This window comes from Pelodiscus sinensis, chromosome 1 (genome assembly GCF_049634645.1).
Source record: "Pelodiscus sinensis isolate JC-2024 chromosome 1, ASM4963464v1, whole genome shotgun sequence".
Taxonomy (NCBI): Eukaryota; Metazoa; Chordata; order Testudines; family Trionychidae; genus Pelodiscus; species Pelodiscus sinensis.
This window is the reverse complement of record NC_134711.1, coordinates 237,532,758-237,549,732: the sequence shown is the minus strand read 5'-3', so window position 1 is coordinate 237,549,732 and position 16,975 is coordinate 237,532,758. Positions and strand designations below refer to the sequence as shown.

Sequence of the window (16,975 nt, the reverse complement as noted above, 5' to 3'; positions counted from 1 at the left end):
GTAAGGATTTTCCTTACCCTGTTACTGCACTGCTAAATGGTTTATTGGAGCAGCCTTTTTACTAAAGCCTAAAACAGTCTTACTGCACACTCTTCTCCTTCTGAGTTATCTTCCAACTTGGACCTGTACTGCCCTTAACATGTGGCACTAGCTGTCAGCTTGTTAGCAGCTCTACTTTTTGTGTCGTGCAAAGTGAGGACTGGATTCTGGGATGGATGTTCAAAATGTGAAGCCCTTGAGCAGTTTTCAGGATAGCTGGCAAGCCTGCTCCACCAAGATAAGGGTTTGCCTCTTTCCTCGAATGGGAGGATAGTTGTACCACGAAACTTTATTTCTCTTTTTAAGTTGTCATTTGTTGACACTGAGTCCAGGCATTGCCCTTAGTGCTACTGAACTTTAAACTTTAACATTGGTCATTTAGTGACTTTCCTGAGAGCTCTGCAGGAATGCAGGAAAGCTACAGTTAATTTTCAAAGTGGATTACAATGGCAACTCGCTTTTGGACAATATGCTTTCTTCTTTTTGTCCTCCTTGTCTTTCAGACGGAACAGACAGGTATGACATTTGTTTTGTTGTTCTTTTAATTTGGTTTTGTGTCAATCTTCCTAAAACATAAGAGAATACAAGATTATTATGTACCTGGTATTATTTTAAATTTGTAGTACAGGCTTTCATTGAAGCTGGTAGTTCTTCATTTTCAACCACATTTCTCTTGTTTTTCTGATGCACTTTAGCAGAAACCACAGTTCAATTACTGAAGCAAAAACCTTGTTGTATATCACAGTATGTCATTTCTTTAACATCAGCACAATACTTTCTCTCTACTCTGTACTTACCATCCATAAAAAGTGCCCATACATATGATAAAATGACTTCTTACTTGCTAATCATTGTTGTGATGAAAATGGAATTTATGGTAGGAGGCCAAAAGAGACTTTTGCATGATTTGCGTAGATGTACTTTTCTGCATTAATGCTCTAGAGCATTGCAGATGGGTGAGGAAAGGATGGGATAAGCAGGAAGAAGCTCTGCATTTAGGCTCACAGTGATAACAGTAATGATTTTCACCAAAGTTCCTCAATCCTGTACCACGATATGATTTTTAAAAGGTTCTTTAGCTCACCCAAAATCACGCTAATGATAAAAATGCACTATTAATGATTCAAGAAAAATATGACACGCACTTTTAAAAAAATATATTGTCACTAGATAGTTTGTTTTTTTTTATATAACAAATATGGCAAAAAAGTGATTTTTTTTTTAAACAGCATCAATAGCGCTAGAACTAGTCTGCTCCCTGGCACTTTTTTTTTTAAGGTTTAACTAAGAAATCACATACTATTTCACAATATTTTTCTATTACAAAGTAGAGCCCCCATTTCCTTGATCCCTCATCACAGCCACATGGTTCTAGTCTCCTCCACCCAAGAAGCTGGTCTTTTTTCCTTCTGTCCATTGTAACTTGTATTTGATTTCCCTAAACACATAGATTAAAAACCAGATGTGGTCATCTTTATTCAGCCAAGACTCCCGGGAGAGTCAGTCCAAGTAAGGAGTGGAGGAATGGGTTCTGAAATAATAACTGAGGCACAAGTCACTCCCTCCACCTCTGCAGAAGGATTTAAAAATCCCTTGGATCTTCTCCAAAGGACTCTAATGTCCAGAGTGTTGCCTCTATGGTAACATTTCTCCTCCCCAACCCAGGTCCTGCAGAAGCCCCTTTCACAGGTTTGTGAATTGTTTTGGAGGGGTGGCATGAAGTCAGGGTGGGAAAGGGTAGTTCTAGCCACACATGCCTAATTCTCCCTCCACGACAAATTCTCCAAGCAACTACATACTGAATCAACACGAGCTTGGCAGTTCATAACCTCAGCACTAGTGGGCTTGTTGCATCAGTTATGAAAGTATAAAAAATTCCAGCACCTCTCTCATTATAAATTAAGCAGTGGCCAAAACTCCATGACTTTCCAGCCCAGTCTGGGTTTAAAGACAAGTGTTAATGTAAAAGTTGAACTGGCCAATATGCAGGCATGGTGTGAAAGGACCCACCACCCCATCTTTCCTCAAGTAAGCATGCTCCGACCAGCCAGGGGAAGGCCTGAGCAGTGCGCTGCCCGAGCCTCTCTCCTCCATGCTCTGGCCAGCCAGGCCTATTTCCCTGCTTACTTGGGGGACCAGGGAGGTGCATTCACACCCTTGCTTTCCCCATTTACAAAAAAAGCCCCCCCCCCCCCGAAATTCCTGTATACGGGCCTGTGAACTTGTACAACAGTGGTCCCCAACCATTTGAGGTTGTTGGGCGCCAGGGGGCGTGGCCGTTCGCCCGCCGGGCGCCAGGGGGCAGGGACACTTGTGCGCCCGGGGGTGGGGACGCTTGCACGCCCGGGGGCGGCCCCCCCCCATAGCCGCATGCCCGGGGGCGGCCCCCCCCATAGCCATGCGCCCGGGGCCGGGGCCCCCTCCAAGCGCTGCGCGCCCGGGGCTGGCGCTTCCCCTCCCCCCCCCAAGCGCCGCGCGCCTGGGGCCGGCGCTCCCCCCCCCCCACAAGCGCCGCGCGCCTGGGGCCGGCGCTCCCCCCCCCCGCAAGCGCCGTGTGCCCGGGGCCGGCGCTCACTGTGCGCCATGTGCCCGGGGCCAGGCCAGCCCCGAGCACCTGGCGGGCGCATGCAAATGCCCCCGCAGGTGCCATGGCGCCCGCGGGCACCGTGTTGTGGACCACGGTTATACAACTTTGATGTTGATGCAATTCCTTAATATTTCTCTTCACATTAAAAATTGCCAACTTCCTGACCTATGTTAAGAGGAGATAGAAGTAGATAAGGAAGGCCCTCTGTATATGCATATTAGTGCCTCTTCTTATCCAACTTTTCAGTCTTTCTATCCGCCAACAATGCAAACCAAGTTATCTCAAGACATAAGCGTGGGACCTTCCTAATTATTGAGGAGTTCTTTCAAGGCAACTTGGAAAGAGAATGCCTAGAAGAAAGATGCACGTATGAAGAGGCAAGAGAAGTATATGAAGACAAAGAAAAGACTGTAGGTATTTATTGTTTCTTTTTCTAAGAACTACAACGCTTGCTGCTTCTTAGCTGAACAGCAAGAGTCTACACTGCAACCATGTTTGATGCCTTGCATAACTGTGTTGCCTAGATTTCTCTGCACTGTGAAATCATCTGGCACCAAATAAATAAATCATGGAATTGGTCTAAATATCATGAGCTGTTTTTAAAATCATATTTCCTTATCTAACATTTCAAAAATCAGATGCCTGTTGTCATGTTCCTTACACTCAACACATAATCCTTCGTCCCTTGTATTTTTTCATAAGAAATATGTATTTTGAAGTAAAACAATGGATTCTGATCCTGTACTCCAGATGCAAGGAAAACCCTCATTGCAATTAGTGGGAAGTTTGCCTGAGCAAAGAGTACAGGCAGTCCCCAACTTACTCGGATCCGACTTATGTCGGATCCGCACTTACGAACGGGGCTTTCTCGCCCCGGAGGTCGAGGTGGCGGATTGCTACCTGCGAGCTCCGGGGCGAGAAAGCCCCGTTCGTAAGCTGCTCCGGTGCCCCTGGTCTGCTGGAGACCGTCCCCAGCAGACCACAGGCACCGGGACTGAAGCGGCAGCAGCGGCGGTTCCCCGCGCCTCAGAGGCTTTGCTCTGGCAAACCCTCAGAGGCGCGGGACCCCCCCGTGGCTGCGGCTTCAGTCCGGGTGCCTGTGGTCTGCTGGGGACCGTCCCCAGCAGACCACAGGCACTGGGACTGAAGCTGCAGCCGCGGCGGGGTCCCGCGCCTCTGTGACTTTGCCAGAGCAAAGCCTCAGAGGCGCGGCACCCCGCTGCCGCTGCGGCTCTGCTCCCCGTGTCCCTGGTCTGCTGGGGGGGGGGGGCGCAGCTAGTGTGCCCCCCCCCAGCAGACCAGGCTTTTGTTTTGGACCCTGGGGCAGAGCAGATGGGGTGCTGCTGGGTTGGTCCAGTAGCACCGAGGAGCGGCGCTACTGGAGCAACCCAGCAGCACCCCAGCTGCTCTGCCCCAGGCGTCCCCAAGTCAGCTTCTGCTGAAACTGACCAGCGCTGACTACAGGAAGCCCCAGGCAGAGTTGCTCTGCCCCGGGCTTCCTGGAATCAGCTGCTGATCAGTTTCAGCAGCAGCTGACTTGGGGACGCCTGGGGTTCTTAAGTTGATTCTGTATGTAAGTCAGAACTGGCGGTCAGTTTCAGCAGCGGCTGAATCTGGATGCCAGTTCCGACTTACATACAGATTCAACTTAAGAACAAACCTACAGTCCCTATCTTGTACGTAACCCGGGGACTGCCTGTATAGAACTAGGACCAGATTGTGTTTAACTTCTTAAGTATAGAATGTAAGATTTGTTCACTTGTACATTCTTATGACAAAGTAATTGTGGGAAAAGGTATTAGACAAGAGTTGTAACAAGGATTTTTTTTTTCAGGACACGTTTTGGGCTGGCTATTTCAGTAAGTTGACTGTTCAATCTCTCTTTCCAGAATGAGTTTATGAAGAGAGCATTCCAGTTAGAATTATGGTATTTAACAGAGACTCTCAGGATGCGTCTAGACTGGCAAGTTTTTCCGCAAAAGCGTGTGCTTTTGCGGAAAAACTTGCCAGCTGTCTACACTGGCTGCTTGAATTTCCGCAAGAACACTGACTTCCTACTGTCTGAAATCAGTGCTTCTTGCGGAAATACTATGCTGCTCCCGTTCAGGCAAAAGTCCTTTTGCGCAAAAGCTTTGCGCAAAAGGGCCAGTGTAGACAGCTCAGATTTGTTTTGCGCAAAAAAGCCCCGATTGCGAAAATGGCGATCGGGGCTTTTTTGCGGAAAAGCGCGTCTAGAATGGCACGGACGCTTTTCCGCAAAAAGTGCTTTTGCGGAAAAGCGTCCATGCCAATCTAGACGCTCTTTTCCGTAAATGCTTTTAATGGAAAATTTTTCCGTTAAAAGCATTTGCGGAAAATCAAGCCAGTCTAGACGTAGCCTCATAGTTTATTCCACTTGCTCATTATTTTAATTAGCCTACTGCTTTTTATCAAGCATGTGGTCAAGTGGAAGGAGAGGTTAGGAATAAAAAATGCAGGTGTGGAATCCTTAAAAGCATGCCATCTGAGAAACAATTAGTAGTCAGAACTGTAAATAAAAGTGTTAGAATACTTGGCTAGATGCAATGACATTAAATGATGTTTTTCTTGTATTGCTCTCTCTCATGCAAATCTGGACTAAGGTAATCTGGGGCTCTGGGCACTTCACAACATTGGAGTCTTGCGTGTCTCCATTCATCCAGCACTCTCTCACTTGTCCTGTTCCCTACTTGCAATAGGAGTGGCAAGGAGCTGCTTCTTTCCTCCAGGAGCAACAGTAAGAATCCTTATTCTCTCAAGAGGAGCCAGAGTTGTACTAGGGGTCCACCCCAACCCCGCAGATGTAGGTGTTGCTGCCAAGGGGGAGCAGGCAGTACTCGGAACAGCACCCACACTGTATCTCCATAGGTGGGAACTTGAACCAGTTCTGTTTGCTCGTTCTCTCTCTCTCACACACACACACACACACACACACACTCTGACACTCACACTCCAGAGTGCTGATGGCAGGGCACTCCCAGAGCATACCTGGGAGCACACTTGGGCCCATCCGAGGAGTGAGGAGGGATGATTTGTGACCAGCACAGATGTGCCGGTAAGAGTTTGTTGCTGGGAAGAAACTCCGTTATTAATAGGCATTTGTCCCTGTTGACGTCTCCTATTACTCTTACTGATGTAACATTTGTTCAGATGGCAGACAGTGCTCCTCAAACCCATGCCAGCACAATGGGGCGTGTCAGGACAGCATTCGCAGCTACACATGCACCTGCACGGATGGCTATGAAGGCGAGAACTGTAATTTTGGTAAGACATTTCCTCTACTGGATATAGTGGAAATTATATGGGTCTCATGCAGATGGTTTATATTGTTTTATGTTAAAACATATGATTCCTTGTGTAGGAGGCATGACAGTGACACATGGGAAGAGGGGATATGATTTTTTCATCTCAACAACCTGGGGTAAATCTGTGAAAATGTTAATAGATTGTGAGGCTGCATTAACTGCTGTGCCCCCTGCTACCTTCATTCTACTCCAGGGAGATTGCAGATGCAGTAAAGGGCACAAGAAACCCTGGCAACATGGCACCAATGAAGCCATGTTGGAAGCAGAATTGAGAGCCTGAAACCAAGACAAACAGGGCCTCTGTGTGGTTGGCCCTCTGCTCATCATCTACAGGTTCTCAAAGCATGGCCTGCAGATCACTTGTTAGCTGGTCACCCGGTACACACTCTGCTCCTGTTTCCAAGATGCTAAATTGCATTAAAGAATATGAAATGATCTTAAATATGTTCCTAGTATTACTTCTCCATGTATACAATTGCTGTAGCTGCAAGAGGGAAACTATGATTGTAAGGAACCATAGGAAGTAAGGCCTCTTCCAGTGTGAACAGGCTAATAATTTACAAAAATTTGATGCTTTAAGAAAATGTTTTGTTGAATCCCCATTTTCCACGTATGATGCATTGCTGTTGGATGCATAAAGAGAATATAAATAGTACTTGTGCTCTTCTTAAGTCTTCTCTGCATTTTATAAAATGTTCTTGAGCAAATTGCTCAGAACACGAATACATCCTTGATAAGTCACATGTTACTATTTACCTTTTTATTGACATCACAATTTGGGGGACACAAGCAATCTCATTCACATGGACCTGACTATTTTTTAACAATTCTCTGTATAGAAAGTCCTTTACACTTACAAACTGACCACAAAGCTTACCCCTTTTTTGATCTGCTTTAGAATGTGAATGGATATAAATCTAACTGGAAAAGCATAGCAAAACGCAACGCATTTAAAGACACATTGGGCCAGGTCCTTGAATCCGCTGCTTAGTGCTACTCCACCAGTTTTAAAACCATTTTAACTGATTATCTGGGGGATTTCCCTGCTATGGAGGAATCCCTGGGTGCGGTGTGCCAATGTAGCCCTTCTGGCATAAGTGGTATAGCAGGGAAAAGGAGCAGTGGGTACAGTGGAATAGCTCTTTGGGGACCAATGGCATTGACACAACTTAGCTTATAGGGAATACTGGGACTGAGTGCTAGATGGGGGAGGGGCACTACCCATGAGAAATTCAAATGCTGCCCAGCTGATTAGCAGAGTGCCTACAGCACTCTGTTTCTACTGGTGGTGCACATTTGTGCATGTGCGGTGCACACAAAAATGTGTTTCGCCCATGGATGGAAAAAAAATAGAGGGAACATTGCTTAGCATAGCTCTTGGAGCTGGACTTGCACAGCCCCAAGCCTCTCAGAACCATAAAAATGGCTTTAAGCCAGCTTTGGTACCACCTCATAGCTGTGTCAGGTACCAAATGTCCCATTCTGGAGCTCTGCCCATTAGTTTTAACATTGCAAACCAAAGTAAATCTCAAGTGTTGCCCCAGCTATGGTAAGCTGGAGAGACTGGCACTGTTTCAGAGGCAATAAGTGCCTTTGGGTTTCTTGTTCTCTTTTATATTCATTATTAAAAAATTTCAACTTAAGTGGGGGAGGAGTTCTTACAAACTATACAACTTTAGTGGGGGAGGAGTTCCTACAAACTATACAACTTTAGTCCTTTGTCTGTTAAGCAATTCTTGCCTCCATAAAATGTACAATTATTCTCTTCTTTCAAAGACACCTGGCAGTGCACATACATGCAAATGTGTCATGGCATTTTCCATGTGGAGAAGAGCTAGTGTAACTTGGCTAAGTACACCCTACAAATGCAATCCTGAAATATATCCAACCTAATCTGGAGGCATATGGAGCAACTTACTTTACATTGACTTGCCAGGAGTTGCCAGAGCTCAGTACATCTCGTAATCAGACCTACAAGTTAAAAAGAGGTAGTAGCAAAAATTGCTTAAAAGATGAGCTTAGAAGAGCATGAAAAACAAGCAAATGTCCATTGCTTAGCAAAACAGACCCCATGCTGTGCAAGAAAATTTCAATTCATTGCTCAATTATTGTTTCTTGGTGCTTTGCTTTTATTATTCTCTTTAGCTAAAAATGAATGTCAGTACAAAACTAGAGAGGGGTGTCAACACTTCTGCTATCCAGGATCTGAGTCCTACCACTGCTCATGTGCAAAAGGCTATGAATTGGGAGAAGATAAAAAATCATGCATTCCAAGAGGTAAGTATAGCAAGTCAGAAGAGAACATGCTGAGTCCCAGAGTAGGCTGGCTGGGGGAACCAAACCAATAGGTGCTAGCATGACTGCACTGACACCACTGGAATGAGCAAAGAGGAGGTGTCCTGAGAGCTTTAGTAATGACATTCTAGGAGTAAAACAAACACAAGTTTGAGCTAACACAGCTTCAGAGCAATGCAAATCCTAAAATTCATTCACTGGCTCCAGTTTTCCAAGTATTTCCACTGTAAATAGTGGTTCCTCCAAAGTCAATTGAGTTACACCTTTAGCACAGGTGGTGGAAGAGAATCAGGCCCATTCTTTTTATTTTGCCTCTTTTTTGGGGGGGGGGGGGTTGCTGCCAGGAGTGGCAACAGAAAACTAGGGATACCAACACTTCTTCTACCAGGCAAGCAGCTCTCCCTCCTACAGCCAGGGTAGCACATGTCTATGCATTGATTAGCTGTGAGAGCAGCATGGATCCTTCTACATCACTAGAGATACGTCTACACAGCAACATTATTTTGAAATAACTGGCGTTGTTTTGAAATAATTTAATCCGTGTCTACACAGCAGGTAGTTATTTCAAAATAACGTCGAAATACTGTCAAGCTGGAGGACTTCTTACTCCAACTCCTGTAACCCTTGTTGTACGAGGAGTAAGGGAAGTTGGAGGAAGAGTGCTCTATTTCTAAAGATAAGTGTTGTGTAGACGCTCCCAATTTCGAAATAAGCTACACAATTGAGGTTGCTCAATTTGCTCAGCTTATTTTGAGTTAAGCCCTGCTGGGTAGACACACTCTAGATCAGTGCTCTAACCTCTGACTTCTGTGCACAGACGGACCATCTTCACACTCAGAGTAGGAAGGCCAGGTATCAAGGGGGAAAAGTCCTACCACTCTGTTCCCCACTACAGTGGGGAGAAGACTCTGGCCTACTCAAAGAGGGCTTTGCTGGGCCCAGCATGGGGGGAAGAGACAGTGTCACAAAGGCAGTTGAGCACCATAGGCAGTGGCTTCCATAGTGCAGCTGCAGACAGTGGATGCTGGTTTCAAGGTTTGCATGGGGAAGGTTTTGCTTATTATGATGCCCAATGCAGGTTCCAGGGTGGCTGAGGAAGTGGTTTGTACTATTCAGATTCCTGAGTTCGTTAGTAATCTCCCTGGAACTCAGAGGGCAGACCAGGGAGATTACTAAGGAACCCAGGAAGCTGAGTAGCACATCCTGCCCCCTCAGATGCCCTGGAACCTGCATGGGGCATATAAAAAACTCAGGTTCTTTGGGAAGTGAATAGCTTTTCCCACGTCTGGTTTGGGGTCTCAGGAGGAGAGGTGCAGCATGGCTGAGACACCAGCCATTGTGGGGTGAGGCTCCAGCCACAGGGGAGCTTGAGGCTTCTGTAGGGGTAACTTAGGGCTGCTGCAGGGGGACAGGGCTCTGACGTCAAGAGGTGGCGGGGTGCCTCAGGCAGAAGGTTTGGGGGCAAGCGTATTATTTTGTCCAGCCAGAACAGACCCTTATTCCCAAGAGCTCAAAAACTGAAAAGTTTCAGACCAAGGACTGGGTTTTGTTTAATGTAAACATCAAGCACTTGTTGCAATGGAAATTTATGAAAGAAGCAAACCATGAATAAACCATTGGTCTTCCAAAGCCATTAGCAAGCTACTAGATACTGATGATCTAGCCCTTCATTTTGGGGGATTAGTGAGGGAAGCAAAGAATCACTGATCATGAGCTGTTAATGTGGGACTACCACAATATTTGCTAGGTAGTGGTTATTTTCAAACATCACCACAAAAACCTTGTGTATGACATAACTGTCTTTTTCTTGTAACCATTGCTAGATCAGTGTGCATGTGGCAGACGTGATGATGGTAAAATACTGAAGATGAAGGAAGTTATGACTTTCCAAAGAGGATTCCCTTGGCAGGTAAATACAGAGATCTTGGAAATACTGTTGTTATAAAGAAAATCTATGGTAAAACGGTGTACTCAGATGCAACATATCTGAGTACTTAGAACCTTTTTTTATTTAACTAAACAAGAGGTCAGATAAACAGCAAAAAAGTGATGATAGAAAATAGCAACACCATCAAAACCTCCTTGAAAAATAAAAACATTTAAATGTTACAATTTATAAAATTACTTTTGGCAGCATCTCATTCCTTGCACCACTGCTTCAACAGCCCTACTCGTTAGCACAGGAGTCTCCAACCTTTTTCAGCATGAGATCACTTTTTGAACTTAAGTGCATTCTGAGATCTACCACATATATAAATATCCTTGCCCCTTCTCCGAGACCTTGCACCTGCTAACTTCAACCTCTCTCTCTTGCCCATCCTCACTCACTTTCACCAGGCTGGGGCAGAGATTTGGGGTGCAGGCTCTGGTCTTGGATTAAGAGATCTGGAGTGTGAGAGGGGCTCTGAGCTGAGCTTGGAGCAGGCAGTTGGGATGCACGGGTGCTAGGGATAGGACTTGGGGACCAGGAAAGGGGTCTTGATTGGGATAGGGTTTCAGGATGTGGGCTCTGACGGGGCACTGCTTACCTCAGGTGGCTCCTGGTTGGTGGTGCAGTGGGGCTAAGGCAGACTCACCCGTCCTGGCCCTGCACCAGTCCCAAAAGCAGCCAGCAATCTCCATCCCAAGTCCTGTTGTGCCCCTCTGCGCTTTGTGGAGAAAGGATACAGAATGGGAGGAGGCACCTTGATATCAGCACCACCTCCTTTCTCTCCTTGCCCTGCCCAGAAAGCAGGAGGCTTCCCAGGAGGAGGGGCAGCTCCAAGGCAAAGGGCAGGAGATGTCCGGGAGGGGGGCAGGGGGGAGACAGGAGCTGAAGTGCTGGCACTTGATAGCCTTTTGGCTAAACCAGTCAAGATCACCTGTCAGAGGCTCCAAGATCAGTAGAACCCGATCTACTGGTTGGTGGCCACTGCTTTAGCAGGACCAGATTTCCAGTTAGGCATAGTAGGCACATGACATGGGCAGCAGAATTCTAATGGCACCTTACCTCTCTAAAACTATGCACAACACCTAGGTCACTTGTAAGCAGGGGAGACACTGAAAATGCTGTGCTTACGGGTACGTAAGGTATGTGGAAATTATTCTCACTGGAATAAACTTTCTAGTTCATTTATTAACATAGAAGGATTTTACCACATTTTCTAATATAATTTGCAAGTCCTATAACTCAGTGCTTATGTAATGGGAGCCCCTTCTGAAGTGTTATATGGTACAGGTTGAACTTCTCTAATCCAGAACTCGCTCATCCAGAAACATCTGTCATCCGGAATGATTTTAATTAGTTGGATGCCACTTTCCATGGAAAAACAATGAATAGCCTGGCAGCAACCTTAAAGACTAGCAAAACATGTAGACAGTATCATGAGCTTTCGTGGGTACAACCCACTTCTTCAAATGAAAGCTCATGATACCGTCTACATGTTTCGTTAGTCTTTAAGGTGCTGCTAGACTATTTGTTGTTTTTTAAGTTTTTCCAGTTACAGACTAACTCGGCTACCCCTCTGAAGCTTCTGAACACTTTTCATGGGTGTGGCCAAGTTTCCCACAGTCTCAGTTTGTTTATAGCCATCAGTCCTGGCTCTCTGTGTTCTGTGCTGTTATTTAGCTCTAATTTATCCCTAACTGTCCTCGAACAGCCCAGTAAGCAGTGGAATTGTTAGCAATATTAATCAATATTGCCCTCCTGTGGTCCAAAAAATTCTCTTGTTCAGAACTAATAATGTTAAATATTGGTTATTTCAGGTCGATTAACCTAATGAATTCTTATCAGTTACTTGACTATTCTATAGTCCCCAGGGGTGAGGCCAAACAGCCAGTGCACTCCAGCCCCACTCCCGAGGAGTCCCTTGTCACTCTGCTGCTGCCTCCATATCAGAGGCAGCAGTGCAGGGTGCCAGGCGAGAGCTGGCCCACAAAGGGAGCCAGTTTAAAAACCAGCCCCCTACCTGGGGCAGAGAAGGGGGGCATTGAACTCCTGGACCTAGCACGAGCCAGAACTGAGCTCGGATGTCTGTCCGCCAGGCTTCTAATAAACTTTGAATGTAAAGCCACAATGGGGATAGGTCCTGGACCCAACACAAGCCAGAACTGAGCTGGGTTGCTGGCCAGCCTGCTAAAAAATGTACTTTTGGCGGAAAGGGGGAAATGTGTGTAGTCTGTAGCATTAACCTATAAGAGCTTTTGCTTATCTATTAATTGACTACACTATTACATCCCTATTCAGAACTGATCAAGTTCCGTGGGTTCCCGACTAGAGAGATTCAACCTGTATAATATTAGATATTTAGTGCTAAGTACTCCCTTCACTATTACAACCCTATAGATTTCTTTGCAAATACAACAATTAATAGGCTCTATCCAACTCCCATTTAAATCACTGGGAGGTTTAGGAATAGGATCAGGACAGAATGGGAACATTTCATTTTAAAAATAATTACAAATTTCGCTGCTTGTAATAGTTCAATATTTTGCTATCCCCTCATGCTACAAAGTTGTAAGACAGCAGTAGAATTTACTGGCTTTTGTTTTAAAGGTTCTGTTGCTAGATGCAGAAGGAAAGGGATTCTGTGGAGGCGTTCTGATGAAGAGTAACTTTGTGTTGACTACAGCTGAGTGCGCCCTTGTGCACAATCATTCTGATATCAGGGTTAGGACGGGTAGGTGATCAAGCTTTTTCCCCCAGTTTGAAAGTATGTTTTGACAACACAAAAAAATTGACAAAAAAATTAACAAAGAGTTTACACATAAAAATTGCCATGTCATAACATTCTGTCTATCCTAGGAATCAGTCTGCATTTAAAATATTTTACTTAAAGGGAACAATGTGACAATGTCCATTCACGATCATTCACTCCCATTTTTGTTGTATATTTTACTTTGTCATCCTGAAATTATAGTTTCTTCCTATTCGTGCACCTATAGGCTTCCAAAAAATTAAAAAGCCCCTTCAACATATTAATTTGTATAATAATCCAATTTGCTTACTTGCTATAAAATCAATATCTTCTATTGGTGTCTCTGGCTTTATCCCAAACCATATTTGACCATAATGCTTTTTGTCAACAGATACTGTCGACAAAGCCACTGTCGAAAAAGAGCATCTAGACTACAACCAGTTCTGTCAAAAAAAGCAAGCCGCGTAGACACACTCTCGAAAAAGCAGTGTGGATGCAACAGCGCCTTTTGTCGACAGAACTGTCTTTCCTCATAGAATAAGGTTTACCGCCGTCGACAAAACTGCTGCGTTCTGTCAACTTACTGTCGACAGAACGTGGTGGTAGTGTAGACGCAGATATAGTTTTGTCAACAAAAGTCCACTTTTGTCGACAAAACCCTGTAGTCTAGACACACCCTTAGCAGTTAACCTGTGTTCAACTTTGGTGACAGATGCTAAAACTGTTTCAGAGAGCAGTGAACATGTCATAATTTCACAGGGAATAACAGGATGCATGGAGCTGGACAGGTAATGGATGTGAATGAGAAACACATACATATGCGGTATGACGAAGCTACTGGTGAGAATAACCTTGCATTATTACAACTGCGAGAGCACATTGAGTGCAACAACTACCAGCGTCCTATATGTCTTCCTGACAAAGACTTTGCAGAACATGTTTTGATTCCGCATTTGGCAGGCACTGTCTGTGGCTGGAAACTGGAACAAAGTGAGGTGAGAGATTCACTAGTGGAGTTGGAAGTCTCCTACCTTCCTGAAGGGGAATGTGAACAAGTATTCAATACAAGTCTCACAAACAGACAGTATTGTGGACGTCGTCCTGAGCCTGTGGATATGCAACTGGCAGGAGGAAACTTTATTGCCAATGATTACAAAGGCACTTGGTTTCTGACAGGTATTTTTGGAGGTTGGCCAACTGATGTAAGTAACTGGGAAACATTTCTCTTTACAAAGACTTCAAGATATAGAATGTGGTTCAAACAAAAAACTGACTAAAAGAAAGTCCCCACAGTATCAAATCCATAACCTCAATTACAAAGATGCAACAACTGGACCAGTTTCAGCAAGTGTATTTACTAGAGTTACAATGTTAATACTGTAAAATATTTAACTGTAGTTCATCCTTCAAAAACAACCCATTATTTTCCAGTCTGTTTTTCTCTCCCTCTCCACAACAATCATCAATGGTGTCTTTAATGTAGTAGATATGTGGCTACTTCGATTTGAAAATTATGAGCTGTATTTGTACAGTACTGTTCATCTACATTTTTACTGAAGATGTATTAAAAGTAAGTGAATCATTTTCCTCATGCTGTCAGAGCCTTCTAGAGTCAGTGGCAGGGAAAGCCTGTGGAAGTAGGGACCCCACATTGCTTTGTGTGTAGAGGCAGTGCTAGGGGAAAATGAAGCTATTATTTCAGGAAACAGTGACATTCACTGTGACATAATGGTAAAATCCTGGACAACTTTATTCACGTAAGTACTTATAAAGCATCCCCTGCCAGGTCTTTACTCAATTAATCCTAGTAAAGCTAAAGATTTTGGCTGCATCTAGATTGGCATGATTTTCGGGAAATGCACTTTTTGTGGAAAAGCGTCCGTGCCAATCTAGACGCACTTTTCCGCAAAAAAGCCCTGATCGCCATTTTCGCGATAGGGGCTTTTTTGCGGAAAACAAATCTGAGCTGTCTACACTGGCCCTTTTGCGCAAAAACTTTGCGCAAAAGGGACTTTTGTCTGAACGGGAGCAGAATAGTATTTCCACAAAAAGCACTGATTTCTTACAGTAGGAAGTCAGTGCTTTTGCAGAAATTCAAGTGGCCAGTGTAGACAGCTGGCAAGTTTTTCCGGAAAAGCAGTTGATTTTCTGGAAAAACTGGCCAGTTTAGACACAGCCTTCCTGTTCTAGGGTCTCATTTAGCAAGAGTGTAAAACAGGCATAAGTGAAATGAGTCCCTACATTAGTCTCTCAGGTAGGGATAGAAACAGACTGGCTCAGGTTCTGGCCTAGATTGCCAACTAGTGACCTTGCCCCCATTGAGCAAAAGCAAAATAAAAAGTTAATGCATAACTACCATCTACTTTGTTCATATTATATGTGTAATTTAGTTTTCATTATTTATGGTGCTTTATGAAAGTATGAAATTTTTCTAAGAAGAGTTCACAGGCATGCTCGGCTTCTACCTCTTTGATGTTGAACAACACCAATTGAGTTGGAATTACGCAGAACCAAGACAGATGGAACTAAATATTCCATTTTGATTCAAATCTTTCTGAAACTTAACATCTTTGTGAAATGTGACTAAACTGGATATAATCACAGGTCATGATTTTGAGGAGAAAGCATTTTCTAATACACATCTATATTTTTTACTACTATTTACATTGTGGTACAATCTTCAGCCCCTCGTCCCCCATAAGAAACAAATAGTAAATGATTATTATGTCTTTAATTTGTAAGCTCTCTGGGACAGGGATTGACACATAGCTGAGCCAAGTGGGCTGAGGGGAAGGCCAGGAAAAATGGGGTTACAGAAGGAATAGGCCGTGCACTACTACTCTTTGCCAAGCAAGAGCAATGATCACAAAACAGCACCCTGCTTCAGTTTTCTATATGCACTACAAAAAAAGGAGCATTTTGAACAGACCACACTGATTTTCCTCACTGACCCTGTATCACTGAAGTAAATGGGAAGAGGATTAAAAAAAATAAAGTAGCTTGTATCCTTTTCCCAGTACTGCATGTTTTAATTATCCACTCTCAAACATTATAAGTTCTTCATAGTTGTACAACCTGCACTGACACTTAACACTCTGACAGGACACTTTCAAAAAGGTGGATCTGTGAACCCACTCTACTATAAGAATGACGCTCAGTGGCCTGTAGAGTACAGATACACCTAGCCCTAGAACAGAAAACAGTGCAGATGAGGCAAATAGAGAAGAGGCAAGCCTGAACCCTTGGGCATACATATCCTGTGCGCCCCTCTACACATCAAAGCAGCGTAGAGTCCCCACTTTCAGAGCCTTTCCCTGTCAATTACACTAGAAGCAGTGGAAGGCTCTGACAGCAAGGAGTGACTTCATTTTTAAATTGATAACTCTAATGAAATCTCACTGCTCATTTTTAAACTATGCAAAATCATTTTCAGCAAAAACAAAATAAAGTACGTGACCTTTTCACATGTCAAAACTAATTACTTGAATATTATTAGAAGCAAATTGCACAGAAATCAGAAGCACTGTTCTATTCTCAAGCACTACTGAAGTACAGGCAGTCCCCAGGTTACGTACAAGATAGGGACTATAGGTTTGTTCTTAAGTTGAATTTGTATGTAAGTCAGAACTGGCTCCAGTTTCAGTCGCTGCTGCTGAAACTGACCAGGGGCTGACTACAGGAAGCTGGAGGCAGAATTGCTCTGCCCCCAGCTTCCTGGAATCAGCCACTGATCAGTTTCAACAGCGACTGAATCTCGAGCCTGGGACAGAACAACTGGGCTGCCAGGTAGGTCCCTGCAGGACCAACCCGGCTGCACCCCAGCTGCTCTACCCCAGGGTCCACAACAAAAGCCTGGTCTGCTGGGGGAGGGGAGCACTAGCTGCGCGCCCCCCCCCAGCAGACCAAAGACACGGGGAGCAAAGCGGCGGCGGGGTGCCGCGCCTCCCCGGCTTTGCTCCGGGTGTCCCTGGTCTGCTGGAGACGGTCCCCAGCAGACCAGGGGCACCTGGAGCAGCTTTTCTCGCCCCGGATGTCAAGGTGGCAGGACCGCTGCG

The 16,975-nt window shown here is 44.8% G+C and overlaps 1 protein-coding gene across 1 annotated transcript; it reads left to right on the top strand.

Annotated features, from left to right (window-relative positions):
• The first annotated feature begins 387 nt into the window (after positions 1 to 387).
• Positions 388 to 15,276, top strand: PROZ (protein Z, vitamin K dependent plasma glycoprotein). Its single transcript, XM_006138944.4, has 8 exons — positions 388 to 555; positions 2,873 to 3,036; positions 4,461 to 4,485; positions 5,795 to 5,908; positions 8,095 to 8,226; positions 10,068 to 10,153; positions 12,779 to 12,902; positions 13,680 to 15,276. Exons 1-8 carry the CDS (start codon positions 486 to 488, stop codon positions 14,195 to 14,197), a joined length of 1,233 nt encoding a protein of 410 aa, XP_006139006.2. The 5' UTR covers positions 388 to 485; the 3' UTR covers positions 14,198 to 15,276.
• Positions 15,277 to 16,975: the final 1,699 nt, after the last annotated feature.